Source organism: Psittacula echo, assembly GCF_963264785.1.
Source record: "Psittacula echo genome assembly, chromosome: 10".
In the NCBI taxonomy this organism is placed as follows: Eukaryota; Metazoa; Chordata; class Aves; order Psittaciformes; family Psittacidae; genus Psittacula; species Psittacula echo.
The window spans coordinates 22566630-22583669 of NC_137741.1; the positions used below are offsets into that span (position 1 = coordinate 22566630).

General features: G+C 46.3%; 1 protein-coding gene across 1 annotated transcript in view; it reads left to right on the forward strand.

The window, feature by feature from the left end:
• Positions 1–17040, forward strand: part of PPIP5K1 (diphosphoinositol pentakisphosphate kinase 1) — a gene marked incomplete at its 5' end in the record, with an annotated part of 40902 nt that overhangs the window by 14256 nt on the left and 9606 nt on the right. The window contains 10 exons of the mRNA XM_080626245.1: positions 133–274; positions 910–1133; positions 2133–2260; positions 2744–2858; positions 4284–4391; positions 5646–5762; positions 6001–6165; positions 7244–7334; positions 12639–12761; positions 15860–15922. Of these exons, the coding sequence (XP_080482371.1) occupies positions 133–274; positions 910–1133; positions 2133–2260; positions 2744–2858; positions 4284–4391; positions 5646–5762; positions 6001–6165; positions 7244–7334; positions 12639–12761; positions 15860–15922 (1276 nt within the window). The remainder of the gene's footprint in view (positions 1–132; positions 275–909; positions 1134–2132; positions 2261–2743; positions 2859–4283; positions 4392–5645; positions 5763–6000; positions 6166–7243; positions 7335–12638; positions 12762–15859; positions 15923–17040) is intronic.

Below are 17040 nucleotides of genomic sequence, written 5' to 3' on the forward strand. Positions count from 1 at the left end.
TAGGCCAGCTTCTTGCACTCTGCTGGGGCCACTTCTGTACGGATCAGAAAGCAGTAGAGCTGCAAAAGGCAGACACTATGTGTTTCCAGTGTGTGAGGATACTAACTAATCTCTACTGGTATCTTCTCTCAGCTAGCACCTACAGGCAGTGCTTCTCTGCTCAACTCCATGACGTTTATCCAGAACCCAGTTGAGGTCTGCAACCAGGTGTTCAGCCTGATTGAGAATCTCACCTCCCAGATACGAAAACGTCTGGAAGACCCAAAATCTGCAGGTGAGCATCAGAACTGGAAAGAGTCTGGAGCAGATTCTTTGTTGTTACATCTTCAGAGCTCCCAAACACCACTGTGGTTTATGTTTGTAGCAAAGAAATTCTAAAGCAAAATGCTGTATGTGCTATTGACGTAGAAGGCTCCTATTTCGCTTTCAACTACAGTTAAAGAGAGCTGTGATGCATAGGGAATGATATGTGCATCTTGGGTTTGAAGTGAATGTGAACAGCAGCAGTATAGCCTGGAGAGGGAGGTCTGACTTTTTCAGGCATTTCCTGTAGGGAGCTCAGGACTATAAACAGTAAATTTATCAGTCATGATTTGCTCATCTCTAAGAACTTTCCTAGTAACAATGCAGAGGTTTTTAAGAGGCATCTGTGGGACATTTCATACAGTTTACAGCAGATATGAGCCAACAGGCAAGTAGCTTCACTTTTCTCAAGTATTTTGGAAGTAGCTTGTTGCTGCAGGTTAAAACTCCATGCACCAGGTCCAGTGGCTTTTCCAGTCTAGGATCCCTGTGGGTGCCATATGATCAGAGCCCTTCTGTGCTGGGAGAAGGGAGTCATAGCTGTCACTTGAGCTCTACACGAAAGCAGTGAGGATGTGAATGTGGTTGGATGTTCTCTGTGTTTAGACCTGCAGCTGTACCACAGCGAGACTTTAGAACTGATGCTGCAGCGCTGGAGCAAGCTGGAGCGAGATTTCCGCATGAAGAACGGGCGCTACGACATCAGCAAGATTCCCGATATCTATGACTGCATCAAGTACGATGTGCAGCACAACTGTGCACTCAAACTGGAAGGCACAGCTGAACTCTTCAAACTCTCCAAAGCCCTGGCAGACGTGATCATACCCCAGGTACAGCCCGTCTTGTGCATGTGACAATGCCTGTGGTGTCAGTTTCCCACCCTTTCCCTGTCTTTTTTTCTTGGCTGTCTTGCACTTTAACTCTCACGGCAGCATATCACAGGTGTTCCTCAGCTATATCTCAAAAGTGCTCGTATGAGGCCAAAACCATTTGTGGCTTAAGGTGTGGCAGAGCTGGCTTCCTGGATGGGGATTCTGACAGCATCAGAATAATAAACAGATGATGCAGCAGCATTTCTATGTTTGCTGTAGCGCATTATAGCACGGCTGCAAACTGCGTGTGTGCCATAGCAACTTCCTATTCTCCACGTACAAGACCGAACAGAGCAAAAGAGATTTCTGTCTTAAAGTCAAGGCTTGTTCTGGCAAGTTTGTTATTCTTGTCAAACTAGAACTTGTTCAGTTGGCAAAGTTGACTTGTTTCTCACAAAGTTTATGCCCATGAACATGGGAGGGGAAGGGAGGGCCACATGCAGTGAATCTCTGTATTGACCATTGTTCTGTTCCACTTCTGGCAGAAATGCTTCATGTAGATGGGATGAGCTTCTACCAGCAAGGTCCAGTTGTGCTTGTGCCCAGAGCTGGCCTTCTAAACTTCTTCACAGTGTTCCTGACAAGATGCAGTTTGGCTGTTTCCAGCAAAGCACTTCAAGTTTCATTTCTGCAGATAGCAGTTGTTGCATTAATGCTCATGCCAGGCCAGAGTATAAGTTTGTGTGTCATAAAAGGGGTTCCTTGATGGTACTTGTGCCTCTCAGCTGCTGGAAGAATAGTGACAGTCACGTATAGACAGTGGGAGGAGTCTCTGTCCCCTGTTACCCTCTGCAGTATGGGAAAAAGAATAGAGAAGGATTTTGCGTGACATTTCCCTTTCTGTCCTTGCTTAACTGTAGTGGTGATTTCGGAAAGGATTGTTGATGTCCAGCCTCCTTTCATGTGAATGTAGCAAAGAACCAGGGCTTAAGGGTGTCTATTGTTTTGTTCCTGCAGGAATATGGGATTAATAAGGAGGAGAAACTGGAGATTGCCATTGGCTTTTGTCTTCCTCTCATTAAAAAGATCCAGTTGGACCTACAAAGAACCCATGAAGATGAGTCTGTCAACAAACTACATCCCTTGTAAGGACTGTGCTGCTGGTGGCAGGGAGGGCAGCTTTGGAGCAATGTGTGGGAACCATGCCAGAAGAGTGTACTGGTGTGGAAGGAGACACTCAACATACACTGGAGGACCCACCAAGAGGGAGGCATGGTGGTGCTTCTAGAACAGAAGAGAAATGGAAAGGCACCTTGAGACTGCTGAGTGGGAACACAGTGCCACAGGAGCTAAAGCCCACTGTAGTTGAATAGCTGTGCCTTCATCCTTGTTTCAGCAAGGGGCAAGTGCTAGTATGACGAGGCCACCTCTGCCCCACCATGAGTCTCCATTAGGATAACATAAAACTTGCTGCTTCTGTGCCTGATGCTCTCACTGTTTGTTCTGATCCTGCTGCTCTTTGACATTGTGGGGTTATGTTGTTCCAGTAGGTGTACAGAAATGCTGCTGTATGAGAGATGGCAATTCATTGGCAGACTGTGAGTAACGCTGGGCTGGTTTTGGTTTAGGTACTCAAGAGGAGTTCTGTCACCAGGTCGCCACGTTCGGACACGGCTCTACTTCACCAGTGAGAGCCATGTGCACTCTCTGCTCAGTATCTTCCGCTATGGGGGGCTCCTGGATGTAAGTGTCCCAGCAATGCTCACAGAGTAAGCCTCCCTGCTTTTTCTCAGTGGCCCTTTCCGAGGTGGACAGTGTATGCTTGTAGGTTGCCTCTCTAGCCAGCTTCCCCCGTAATGACGTGCATTAGTGGCCTCCAGCGAGCTCCATCTGTGCTGTGTTTGCATGTTGCAGGTTCCTGCCTTTCCAGCATGTAGAAGGATTGTTCTTCCTCAGTCCTAACACTGCCTGCCTTGCTTGTACAGAGGCATGTTTTCTCCAAGAGCTGTCTGGCTGGTTTCAGATGAATAGAGTCCTACCTGTGTAGGAGGATAGCAGTATGAGGCAATGGGATGAGGGAATTTCTCTCTTCCTGCTTCCTGCAAGCCCTTATTTCAAGAGCTTGACCCTGTTATTTAGTGACTTTCTGTCAATTCTAAGTCAATAGATCAGTTTGACTTTGGGTTTCAAATGCATAGGGGCTGCTCTCTACCAGAGGGACAAATTGCACATTTTTAGGGGACTAACTCATCCAGTCCAACCTTCACTTGTTCACGTAGCCTGCTTCCTGAAGGAATTGGCATGCAGACCCTGAGAAAAGCTTTGCTTTAGACTCCTCGAGAGGCTCTCAGATTTGTCTTCCCATTTTAAAGCATGGTGTTCTGAAATGCCTTGAGAGTTTGGGCTTGCTTAGCAGGTGTGATTTCTGATGTCTGTGGAAGCTCAGCGTATCTGTAGGCACTGATCATGCAAGTACCTCTGAATTGCTCACTGGGTAAGATGTCACTTGATTCTCCGTCTTGAGTGTCAGAGGATGCTGGGTTGCCAGCACAAGGATATTAGGCTGCATCTGGGTTCATTTGTCCCCGTGGGGTTTACTTCATATCCATCAAGGTGGTGAGATGTCCCACAGCAGCAGGAGTAGCATTTCAGGTACAGCCATTCCCTGACTGCGTTGAGAAGCAGTGCAGGGTGGGCTGCCCTGCCGCCTGGAGCCCAAAGTCCTGCGTGGCCCTCTAGCCTTTTCATTCGGCATCACATAAAAGCAGCTTACCTTTGTCCCTTATGCAGCACAATTTCCTTTCCTTGTGCTTTTATTTTTTGAGATTTCTGTAGCCACTATTTGGGGATGACTGTGTCTGGGAACCTGCTGTGGGTTATGCTTTTCTCTAGTCAGCGTGGCACAGGGGGCTTGCAGCTGGCTGTGCTCAGGTCTGCACGTGAATTGCGTGGGGGGCTGTAGTGTCCCTCTATGCAGTTGCTCCTTCCTGTAACCACCCCCTGCCCTCATTGCAAGGTCACCTCTCCATGCAAGTTAAGCAAGGCAGTTTTTGTCCTGACAGTGTTGTTATCTTGTGGGGAGACAAACTCCCTGAGACCCATTTCACTGAATGCTGCAAGGTGTCTGCTGTTGCTTATTCCATGCGACTGTTTATGTGTGTATATCAGGAAAACAAAGACCAGCAGTGGAAGAGAGCCATGGACTATTTGAGTGCTATCTCAGAGCTGAACTACATGACCCAGATTGTTATCATGCTCTACGAGGACAACAACAAGGTGAGGGATGTAGCTGTAGGTTAAAATATTTCCTGCCACGGTGCAAGGCCCAGTCCCTGAGAGATGAGTTCAGCAGAGAAGTCTGTAGCCTGAGCTCTCTCCACTTGTGGGTAGAGACGGACGGATCGGTAGCACAACTGCTAGGTTTTATTTTTAGGTGGGAGGCAATGATCCAGTTAATGCTTGTTGCGTGACAGCAGATGCCACCCTGAGCAGTAATACCAAACTCAAGTAACCAATACTGTCTATTTTAAAGCATTTCCTGGTGCAAAAGAATTTGCAGTTTTTTAATATTAATTAAAAAGGAGCAGTAGGAAAAAATAAATTAAAAAAATTATATTTGGCTTTTTTTCCAAATATTTCTAGAAAATATCCAGAAATTCTGCATTCATGAACTTTGTTTTATTCAACAAATACACTGCTATAGTCATGGACTTATATACTGATACCTTCAGGTAGTAAAGAGGATAATTTAAAAAACATCTGGAATGTGCAAGCTGATGGTGATGACCACAAGCAGGTTGAATCCCCGCTCCTGTACTGCAGGAGGCTGTAGTGTGTGAGGATGCAGTCGCTTTCCTTCATATACCATCAAGTTAGAATTTTGTATTCACAGAGCTGATGTGAAGTTCTCATGGTAGAAGTGAAATATTTCCTAGTGCTGTTTGTAAAAGAAAATAAAGAAGGTCTGTATAGAGCTCTCAGGAGTGGTGTAAATCTGTTAGTAAGTAGAGATGGTGAAACTTTTGGGTTTACATCATTAGAGCCAGATACTGTAAAAGCTCCGGCTTCCTTAAAAAAAACCCCAAAAATTCATGTTAGAGACAGTTACTTAAATCTTGGAACAGCCTGATTAAAGATCCAGGAGGGAACCAGTCCCTCCCTGCCCCAGTGTGCTGGTTTTGCAGCAGGCATGGATCAGAAGGGGCTATGTTTTAGACTTGTCTATAGAGATATATACATACAGCCCGATTCCTCAGAGGACCATTTTGGTCCTCTGGTGGCTGTTGTCACAAAATAACAACAATTTGAATGCCTCAGCTTTGTGCCAATATAGGCTGTCCTTTTGGATGAGACAAACCTAGAGCCATTATGTTCATGGTTTCTTGTTGCTTCCGCTTTCCTTCCAAAAGGATGCACGTGGGATGCACGCTGCACCAGCATGGTGGGATGGCCAGATCCAGGCCATGGTCTGTGCTGACAGTGGCACTAATGGTTATTTATTTACCTGTTCCCTGTGCCTCACGTTCACAGGACCCATCTTCAGAAGAGCGTTTCCATGTGGAGCTGCATTTCAGCCCTGGTGTGAAAGGCTGTGAGGAAGACAGAAACGTGCCCACAGGGTTTGGCTTTCGCCCTGCCTCTGCAGAGGTGAGCATGCTGCCTGGCTCTGGCTGCCCTGCCAGTCTCCAGCAGCAGATGTTCCTCTGAGCTTTGCTGTGTGCCGCTAGTGAGCTGCACTCCCTGCTGACCCCCAGGGCTCACCAGGGCAGTCTGAGCATCCTGCTGTCCTCCTGAGCTGCCCAGAGCTGGAGATCCAGGGCTGGGCAGTGCCTGGGGAGCACTTGCAGAGCCATGTGCCTGTAGAGTCAATGTTTCCGTACTGCAGAATGAGGACAAGAAAGCAGACCAAGGCAGCCTGGAGGATCTCTCCAAGGATAAAAGCATGGATGAGCCAGACCGCATGCAGCAAAGGTCTCCGCAGCTTTCTGAGCCGGTCAGCATTCAGCGAAGGTCACCGCTGATCAGGAACCGCAAGACTGGCTCAATGGAGGTAACGATGCCTCGGGCATGCCTGGTTGTTCTAATGAAGGTCTTTTGCTTGGTTTGGTTTCCTGGCATTCCTTTTAGTGACCTAGAGTTTGAATTAATTCTGGGAAGAGATCTGCAGATGTTAAAGAGGGATATTTTGGAAAACAGGCCTCCCAGACCCCTCCTCATTCAGGAAGGACAGGGAACACAGGTCAGAGGAGCTGGTGAGGAAAAGCAAGTAAGGAAATGCTTAAATCCACAGGTATTATTTAGATTATGTGCTCTGTAGAGGCATCAGGGTAACCAGCTGCAAGCCTGTATGCAATCTCTTCACCTAGCTGTGGTGACATCTTTGCCTTCCCTTAGGCCCTTCACCTCTCACAGTTCAGCTTCACATTTCTTATTGCTGTCTCCCATCTAAGATCTCGCGCAGACCAGAGGTCCCTGCCAACTGGTGGATTTACTACAGAGGGTTTGAACTGCCAGGGTTTAGAACTGTCCCATTCACTGATCTGCAGAAGTAACAAAGATCAATTTTACTGTTCTTACTTCTCTCCTTCAGGGCTGTTACATGTCATAGAGCTAGCTGCACAGTCAGCAGGCAGCTGGCACCTTCAAAATGCTCTAGAGTTGCCCCTCCTTTTGGAGGAACTTCACAGGCATTTTTGCTGTATCTTTTCTGAACTAGTGAAAGCACAGAATCAGGGCTCAAGGTATTTGTTAGCTGGGCTTCCATCTCTGTCTCACTTACAATGTAATATTTGCATGCAGCAGTCGGGCTCTTTGTAAAGGCCCATACTAAGTCAAAGGGGATATACTTCCCTGCTACTAAAGAAGGAAGCCCTACTGATCCCAGCAAGAGACTCAAGAGACAAGGAGCTCAGTACCTGAGTCCCTTCATACTCCCACTGTTCCACAACCCAACTCAAACTTGAAATTAAAATGCAGCGTGCACTGTCACACTCTTGGCATATGAGTGCTTTTATGCTTGTTGCAAATTGTGATTTTAAGGAAGAGGCATACTTTTCTTTCCCTTCAGTTGGTGTATAAAGGCTTTTGAGACCAATGAGTATGACACTGATGATACTCTGTCTTTGCAGGTGCTGTCTGAATCTTCTTCCAAATCAGGAGGTTATCGCCTCTTCAGCAGTTACTCGAGACAGTCTTCTGAGATGAAGCAAAGTGGCTTAGGTACTGTACTTGATCTGTAACCAGCCTGCTCACCTAGACCTCTGCATTTCTGTGGGCATGTCTGTCTCTCCACATACACATGTGGCTTAAGTTCCTTGTATGTCTCTCTATATGTTTCATGTTTTCTTTTAGTGTTACTGTTTAGACCACTGTAGAGACTATCTTGTATTTCCTTTTGTGAATGATCTTCTCCTTCAGCTTCTAGCAACAGAAGATGCACTTTTCATCCCTTATAGTATGAGCAACAGAGCAGGCTGCATACTTGCAGGTTGCCTTCTGGTTTCACATTGCTATCATTTGTTCTACCATTTCTGAACTTAGTAGGAAGAGATAATTTTACAGGAGAACTGGTGTGCTTTCTGTTCTGCAAAACAGTAGTTTATATGCAAAGGTGTTCTTCATGTAAGATTATTATATTTCTGCCTTTGCTTCTGTCGTGGTTTAAGCCCAGGCCGTAAATTAGAACCACGCAGTCTACTTCCCCACCCACCCTTTTTTCCCCCCGCTCCTGGTGGGACGGGGAGGAGAATCGAAAGAATGCAACTCCCACGGGTTGAGATAAGAACATTGTAGTAACTAAGGTATAACACAAATCACTACTGCTACCACCAATAATAATAGTGATAAAGGAAATAGTAAGCGAAGAGAATACAACACCTCACCACCTGCTGACCGATACCTCGCCCCCACCCAGCAGTGATCCAGTCCTTCCGGGTAACTCTCAGTTACATCCTGGGCATGACGTGCTGTGGTATGGAATACCTCTTTGGCTAGTTTGGGTCAGGTGTCCTGCCTCTGCTTCCTCCTGGCTTCCCGTCCTCCCTGGCAGAGCATGAAACTCACAAAGTCCTTGGTCAGACCAAACATCGGTGTTATCAGCACTGTTCCCAGGCCGAAAGTCAAAACCACAGCGCTGCACCAGCTACTAAGAAGGAGAAAATATTACTGCTACTGCTGAACCAGGACAGCTTCATAAAAATCTCTTCTATGGAACAGATCTGTCATCTTCAATGGTGTTTGACAGCTCTGTAATTGAGCTGGAATCCCTGGTTAGCCATTCTTTGCATGGTAGCCAGCAGAAGAGAATATTTTGAGGTACTTGGTGTTTTCTGCTGGTCCTTCAGAATACCACTCCCTGTCATCCTAACCTGAACTATGGCTTAGTAGTTGAAATTCTTCCTGAAATATTTTTACTAAAGCAAGATCTATTTGGAAACTAAAAAGCTGTCTTTGTGTCACGAGGTTCAAAGACAGCGGTGAAAGCTAGATCTTGCAAATGACTAATAAGCACCAGGAGGTGGAAATGCCCAAGTTATGCCCACTTTTTTCCTTTAAACCTGTTTTAGCCTTCTGGCATGGTTCTAGATTTGCAGCATTTCTGATTCATCAGATCCTTATTCTGTTATGTGGACATCCTGCAGCCAAGAGGCCTGAAAAAGCCTGATCGATCTCTGTTGCACTGGATGTATGAACGCCTTCTTTGGAAGCTGGTTCTTACCAAGTAAAGGGAATTTTCTCCAGAGTGGTTAGGAAATATTACTGGAGTCTGCCAGCTACACTCCCAGCCAGTTGGAAAAATCTAAGAAGGAATGCTGATGCATATTATTTTCGTGAAGGCACAATAGCCTTGGCCATAGTGGGTTTTGAATGTGCTGTTTCATGTGATGCATCTACTTCTGCTTTTCACAGACCACCTGCAGGATATAGTAGCTGTAACAAACTGCCTTGCTTAGGCTTGAAGATACCTGTGGCTATTCTGTGAATCCATGTGAATCAATACAAGCATTTCTGAGGTGTTGCACAGGCAGCTGCTTGGAAGATTACTGAATACATCAAATGCTACGTACAAATTATCTTTACTGTTGGTATGTCTGAGTACCAGAAGGCATGTGCTCTGGAAAGCAGATATTACAGTCTACTTACCACAACCTTTTCCAGGTTTCTGAAGAATGTCTGTTTGGCAGTAGAGAAGACTACTGCTCTGCTGAGCCCTTGTTTAGTACTGCTTTTCCTTGACAGCAGAATTTGAAATGTGATCCCAGCAGGTTTAATCCCAGGTTCTTACCTGACTTGCCTTGCTGGGAAGCCTGTGCTTGTCACTCTCCCAACTGTGAAGCTTTGCAGAGACAAAACACTGAGTAGGAATTGATAGACCTGATCTGCGACAGTAGACCTCTAGCTGGATACTCAGCCCAGCCATGACCCTTCTCCATGGAGTATTGCAGCTGCAGGCCCAGAAGAGAGACCCCAGATTGCACAATCCCTGGTTCTTAGGATATCTGTGTTTCATGTGAATTTCTCTTAACCTGAGAACTGTTAAGAAGGATGATGCCTCTACTGGTAGAAGTCAAGCTCTTCAGGGAATCATTCTGATTCCTTTCCTGTTTGCTTTGCAGAAATCTAGTTTTTTCTGCTTTTAGGATCTGAAATGTGCTCTCTAGAAATAATACAGAACTCATAGGAACTTGAACTTTGCCTTTAATGCTTGTCTCAGCAGTTGTGCTATGAGGGGTTCATTCAGGTACTACTTGCTGCCCCTGAGCTTTTCTGGCAGTGGCAGGCTGTCAGTCTCTCTGGGAGAACAGATTCTCTGGGAGAATATCTGTTCAGGTCTAACCTCCTGTGTTTAGGCATGCAGGAATGGGAAGCAGGACAGAGCTCCTATAATAACTCTGCTGCCATACCTGCCAGAATGGTGTCCTTCCTGTAATTTAAAGCCTTGGAATGTCTCTTTGGAAAAGGGGTGGCCTGCAGCTTGCTTTGTCTATGCAAAGTGATGCTTTGGAGGATGACACGTTTTTTTGGGCAGGAGCAAGTGCATTACTGTGGATTGTCTGCCATGATGTGTATGCTTCTAGCTTGAGAAGCCTGGGAAGGTTTCAGTGCCTTTCTTTGCTTCCAAGAGCACTTCAAAATGGGGTGAAAACACTCCTTGCTGTTTGAGTAATAGAGGTGTTGTATTGCCAATGGGCATGAAGCTTTGTGCTGAGACTCCCATAGGGAAATAAGAGATGTCCATTTGTTAAATATCTGAAATACTGAAGGTACATCTGAAAAACAAATATACAAAAAAGATCTACCACATACAGGAATTTCTAGCAAATGTTACTACATCTTGAGTCAAAGTGGCTCTCATATGTTTAGGTTAGATATATAGAAGAAGTTCTTTACTGTTAGGGTGGTGAGGCACTGGAATGGATTGACCAAGGAAGCTGTGAATGCTCCATCCCTGGCAGTGTTCAAGGCCAGGTTGGACAGAGCCTTGGGTGACATGGTTTAGTGTGAGGTGTCCCTGCCCATGGCAGGGGGGTTGGAACTGGATGATCTTAAGGTCCTTTCCAACCCTATTCTATGATTCTATGTTCTTTAGGATGTGTGTGTGTGTTTCTTTACTTTGGCTAGAGTGGGCTCCTGGAGTTCACTGTAGACAGTTTGTGTTGTCCATAGAGTCATCTCTGTAAATTCTCTTTTGGCTTAAGGGTGCTGTCAAGATGCCTGTGTCTATAGTGGGGTATCCGTAGCTTAAGGATTAGTGGCACAAGGTTGCTCAAGATAGAAAATCACAAAACTCCTCTGCTCCATTTTTATCTGTTGAGGTCATTTTTGTTGCTGGTTTGCTTTTAAGTGGTGGAAGGATGATTGGGAGCATCATCCTGGCTGCTGCTTGACAAAGCTTCTTTTGCATTCTGAGAGACTCCAGTTTGTGCTGAGCCAGCACTGGGCTTCAATTCCAGCCATGAGGAGGAAATTTTCTAAGACTTGTGTATCAGTCACCCTGCGGGCAAGAGTTTGTCGCCTGTTTGTCCAAGGACACATATGTGCTAGTGTGTGCTGAGGAAAGCTACCAGCAGTGTCACAGTAGTGGAATAGCTGAAGTTCAGTGCATATGAGAACCCTTTAGGTCATCCCCACTGCTCCCAGGAGCAGATGTCTTTAGCTTAGAGCTGTGAGTAGCTGTGTGATAGTTCTTCCCCTCATTCACCTCTTGTGAGACTGCATCTGAAGTTCTGCTGTCTTGTCTTGGGCTTCTTACTGCAAGAAAGTGTGGATGTGGTGGGTATACGATCATAATGGGGCAGTGGAGGAGGATGAGGTCTGGAGTACCCAACCTTGGAGGAGAAGGTGGGAGAGCAGGGCTTGTTCAGCTCAGAAGGTCTGGGGAGTGGAAACCTTTATGCTATTCATCCACCTAAATGGGAGGTTACAGAGAAGACAAATCAGTATAGGCAGGATCTTTTTAACAGTAGTAACAGTTGTACTGTTCCAGTTAAATGCTAATAGGCAGTATCTCATTTTTTTTGCCTTGGCAGACAAGGTGGAACAAGATCAACCTGCTTGTTTCTGGAAGCCTTTTATATGTGGGAGTAAGGTTGTTTTTTGTAGTTGGTATTCTCAGTTCAGAAGGCAGCATCAAGATGGTTTAGCAGAGAATTTATAGTGGGTTTGTCTGGCATATAATAAGGTTTTGTCTCACTCACAGTTGCCTTCCTCAGTTGATAATGTTTCAATTGCTTGATGTTCCCTTAAATGTCACGTAATGTCAGTCACTCTACAGAATACTGTGCTTTGGAGAAGCAAACACCAGCAGTTGCCAAAGCTAGTGGTATTAGGTTGCCCTCCTATGCATGAGAGCATCTTGCATGCCATATTCTTCACTATAGGGTAGGCAAAGTTCCATGCTGTGTGTGCACCTGGTGCTTTGCAAGGGCAGTTCATGGATCAATTAGGTCCTCTCTGGAGTAGCAAGACATGACCAGATGGATATGAAATATCATCTGGGCAGCCATTAGTGAATGCAAGCTCTCTGCTCACACTGCTTTCCTTACTGCTTGACAGCGTGATTAATCCACATTTGCTGATTAACAGATCAGGCAGTCCTTTCTTCCTCTCGGTGTCCTGCAGAAAAAGGAGCTTTCGAAAGAGAAGGGGCAGAGGAGCAGAAACATGAAGCCTTGTGACATGGACATCACTGATTTGGCATCCTGGCTTTTCTGACATGAGTATGTAGATTTGCTGATTGGAGGGTGTCAAGGTGTTTCTCCTAGGGCAGGGCAAGAAAGCCAAATGGAAATAAACCCCTGGATGGAGACAGGAACATTCCTGGTGCTGAGTATTGGGCTACCTGTGGTGCATTTGGCACTGTTGAATTTAGAATGGGAAATACTGCCTTGCTATGCTCCCTGGCATAATTTTTTTTTCCTGAGGTTGAAGTGGCCAGTTCATTCCTTATTCTTTGACTAACCCTGCTTTTCTGAAGTTGCATGCAGTGGAGATACAATACTAACACCTTCCATGCCTTTCCAGGGTCACAATGCACCGGCCTGTTTAGCACCACTGTGCTGGGAGGCTCCTCCAGTGCCCCCAACCTCCAGGACTACGCTCGCAGCCATGGCAAAAAGTTTGCCAGCAGCCTGCCATACAAAGACGGTATGTGTGTCCCTGTGCAGCAGCAGTTAATCTGTGGACTTTGGTGTCTCAGGATGCTACTGGGGCAAAGACGTCTGTCTTTGAAGAATGACAGTAGAACATGCATATTCATCACATCTACAGTAATGCGTTTTATCATATCCCAAGAAACTGTGATTCTTGGTAGGACAAGACAGGAGCTGTTATTTTGTGAGGAGTTTTATGCTGATGTACGGTATTATAACTCAGGGTTCCCAGCATCTGAATGGATGTGAAATTGTCTGTCCCCTCTTATTCTTTGTGTTAGTTCTAACAAATGGTATTGTAGTCAGTACTTTACAGAGTCTGAGTGCCTTTCTTACTGGAATTATAACAAGCACTGGCACTGGTGGATTACAAGGTTGGGAAGATTATTAATTTGGAGCCTTTGGAAAAAGCAGATTGGTTCGTTTGGATTTTTGTCCAGCTTTGAGGGAAGAAAAATGGGCCTAGGTGATCAGGGCAGAAAGCTGCTGTCCAATCTCAGAGCTATTGGAAGCTCATAAATGCTGTTGTATTGAGACCATTACATATACTGGCTTTGTTTGCAGCTTTTCACTGTGTAAGAAAAAACTGTGTTGCTTCTCTCCTTTTCATGGAGCTCCCTAGCACACACCAGGCTGGGAGTGATAGAGACAGGAAGGGTAAACTGGGAGGGTTTTAAACCCTGCTGTACCAGTCAGAGCTGCTCAAGGCAGTAAGTGCTGGCTCAGAGGTCCCAGAATAAGCTCATGGTGTTTGGCACAAGACCAGGGTGTGAATACCAGGAGAGCTGCTGAAAAGGCCAGCGAGGGCTCTGACTGCTTTCCTTCCATAACTGCAAGCAGCGTGAATCCAAGGCAGCTCTGATTCTCAGGGATGAGCGTCAAAGACTGCTTGCTTTGTCCCCAGCTGGGAACAGCAGATCCTGTTCTGTCCTGGTGCCATGCTGCCTTTCTCTGTAGGCTGTGCAGTAGGAGCGTACCCGCAGCTGGCTACTCGTGTTTAAGGTCCAGAGCAGAGTCCTGCTGCATTAGCCTGAATTCAGTGCCAAGGTCTGTGCATGCCAGGACACAGTTGCACCTTCCAGTACTTAACGGGCAGACTGATTTAGCTAGTGTGTGGCTAACACAGCCCAGAGTTACTCATCTGGATGTTACACTTCTTTCTTCATGTTTGTTAGTGTGCTGTGGCACCCTGTGCTAGCAGCGCTTTGCTGCAGTAAGAGCAATTGTGAGGAAGGAGCAGGTGGCTTCAAAAACCAAGTAGGAGGCAAAAGGGTATTTAGCTTCCAGAGAAGGTAGTTTGGAATGTGGAAAAGGCCTCCGTCTGCATGTTCCTGCTTAAATGAACACCAATGAAATGCTGAACAATGGCATTTAAACTGAACATCACTAGAGCTGAATACAGTGACATAGCAGCTATTCCAGGAGCACACTTGTATCAAGGCCTTTTTCAATCATCAGGCTAGTAATGTTTAAAATTCTGGAGCACATCTTTGCATGGTATTTTTTTCCCATGGCTGTGATGCTTCAAGGCGTGGTGCATGGCTTATAGCACTTCATCAAAGACATGCTCAAGTGAAGTTAACATGCTCCTTATGTCTGAAGTCTTTTTTACTGGGGTCTGGAAGAGGGCTAAGGAACACTTCAGTGGAAAGTTGTGTCCCAGCCTCAGCTGGTGTTTGTGATTTGAAGCTGACTCATCTGAAGGCAGGGATCCAGTATGCTGTGTTGCAGTACCATTTAAATTGATGTGCTGTAAAGGCAAGGGGGAGATGTGGGGTAGGATGGCGGTGGTTAGCAGCTGGCTGCTGCAGCTCCAGGACTAGGGTACTTCTAAGGGACTGCATGTGTAGAGAAGATTGCCATGCTCTGTTTGTTGAGTTTGAAGAGGGAAAAACAGTTTCATGGCTGTTATACTGGCAAAGGAAATTGGAAGTTTGAGAGTTGGTTTAAGTACATTATTTGGCAAAGTCAGTGGATGTAGCTAGAGAATCACAATGTGGGTGTGGAGCATAAATTGATTTGTGTATCTTTAGGAATGTGTGCAGGGATAGGTGTAAGGACCCTATTGACTAGGTGGAATGGACACATGGAACATGAAAGAGAAATCAAAGCATTTTCAAATATTTCCTACAAGTTCCCAAATAGCAGCAAAAGATGTGACTGGCTGGGGTCTCGTCAAATCCTACATCCAGAGGGTCTGACCTAGGGCATTCTTTTTCCCATGATAGCTGAGGAATTTCCAAAGTGGGAATAAACTGAAGTTGTCTGTGTTTTGGTTTGTTTTTTTTTTTTTTTGGTGCATATGGAGACTAATCCATGTCTTATAAAGCTCATCTGTTGCATCCCATTAGCTGCATAGAATCTGTCCTTGCACTGTCTTTCTGATGGGTGATTTCTATGAGAGAGCTTGGCCTAGCCTGGAATATGGCCAGGAGAAGCCTGAGGACCACTCAAACAGTGTATCCCTAATCCTCTTTGTACTGAAATGCTTTGAGCAGCAGAACTGTAGAGGCATGTCTTCAGGGGTTTTCTCTTTGTTCCCTAATTGGTTGGTTGATTTACCTGTGAAGGCATGAATAGCTCTATTAGCTTATATTGCAAGGGTGTTTGAGCTGCACTTGGCTATGCCAGAGCTCTTCAGTTCCTTTGCAGAATGATTGTCATATTCCTTGGGCAGAGGTGAATCCTGAGAGCTGTCCTCCTGTGTTGCTGCTTGCTTGGCCATGTGCTCCAGTGGCTGTGAGCATGGCCTCACTGCATCTCACCCTGGCCTGAGCCTGGGTTGCTCTCAGGATGGCTGCAGATGGAGTGGATAGGTGTGAGGTGCTGTCTGTGATGGAGAGAGTGTGGTGTCAAGGGGGACCCTGTGGGGCAGTGTAAGGTCAGTGGGGAGCTGGCAGAGCACAAGGAAGCCAAGAGGTTCAGTCAGATCTGCAGCTCAAGAGTGCCTGGGGTGCCACAGCAGTGCCAATGGGAGCACATTGTGGGGGTCAAGCAGCAGGTCAACCTGAAAGGGTAGTTGCAAGTATATGAAGGTTTGGGAATCCTTAGAAGCAGGCTGTTAACTGAGATGATCTGTTTTTATTTCCTCAGAGCTCTTGTCTATGCCAGCCGTAAAACGATTTTCTGTGTCGTTTGCAAAGCATCCGACTAATGGTACGTTTGCTTCCTTGATTTGACGTTCCCTCACACTCCTAACCCCACACTCACATTACATTCTGTCTGCACATAGTCTCCTCTCAGCGCTCTTGTGGTTTTATTGTGTCTGTATCTGGTGTCCGAACACGCTTTACCTTCCCCCATTGTCTTGCTGTGACTAACGTGTTCATTCATCCTCTGTGACGGCTCAGTGGTTCCTCTGCTGTCCCCCAAGGCATTTGTGTACCCAGTGAAAAAGCAAGTGCAGTGGCTCTGAGAATGGACTCCTAAAGCAGCCCTTAGTTCCACTGCTGACATTAAGGCCTTCTTCCATGCTCCCTTTCGGTGGGGTGGGGGTCGGGGTGGGATGCCATTGGATTTGGTGGGAGGGGGGAATATCCGCTCCATATCCTAAAAGCTTCAGTAACTTGGGTCCTCCTTTTTTACACTGCAGATTTGCAGAACCAAAACAAGGATAGCCTGAGGCTACTTATGTGTCACCCAGAAGAGTGCAGCCTAGGGTGGGGGAGAAGGAAGTGCTGACAGCCTTCCCCAGTGCATAGTGCTCCTCAGCACAGTCATACTGGTAACCTCATGGCCTCCTATCTGCAAACGTATCTGTTCGGGTGGTCCCTTGGTCACTCCAGTCGTGGTGATGTTGGTGGGAGTAGGCTCACCTTTCCTGCAGATGCTATCCTGGGAATGGTGTCTTTCCAGAGCATTCACTTGTCTGCTGTTGGTGGACAGTGCTGAGTTGGGCCTGACGCCTTCCTGAGGTAGGAGGAGATGGGCTTCATGCCACCGGGAGAGGCAACCTGCTGCACTCCTGGCATGCTGGTAGCTGTGGAAAGGCTTGGTAAAGGATGTCTGACAGTGCTTCTGTTGACTCACTGTCTCTGCTTCATATTGCTACTAACCCAACACCTGAACTGTGAGCCTTTTGAGGTTAAAGACCACTAGCTCTGTTGTAGCAGATGTCTTGCACTAGTGTTTGCCATCTGAGTCTTGCACAGAAACTCTTGACAAGGTTTGCTTCAGAGCACCACTCCTACTTCATGGCTTCCACTGTTGAATCAAAGCAGATCACAGAAAGATGCCAGGTTAAGTATTTCTGTCTTATGCGATCGAGGCTGCTT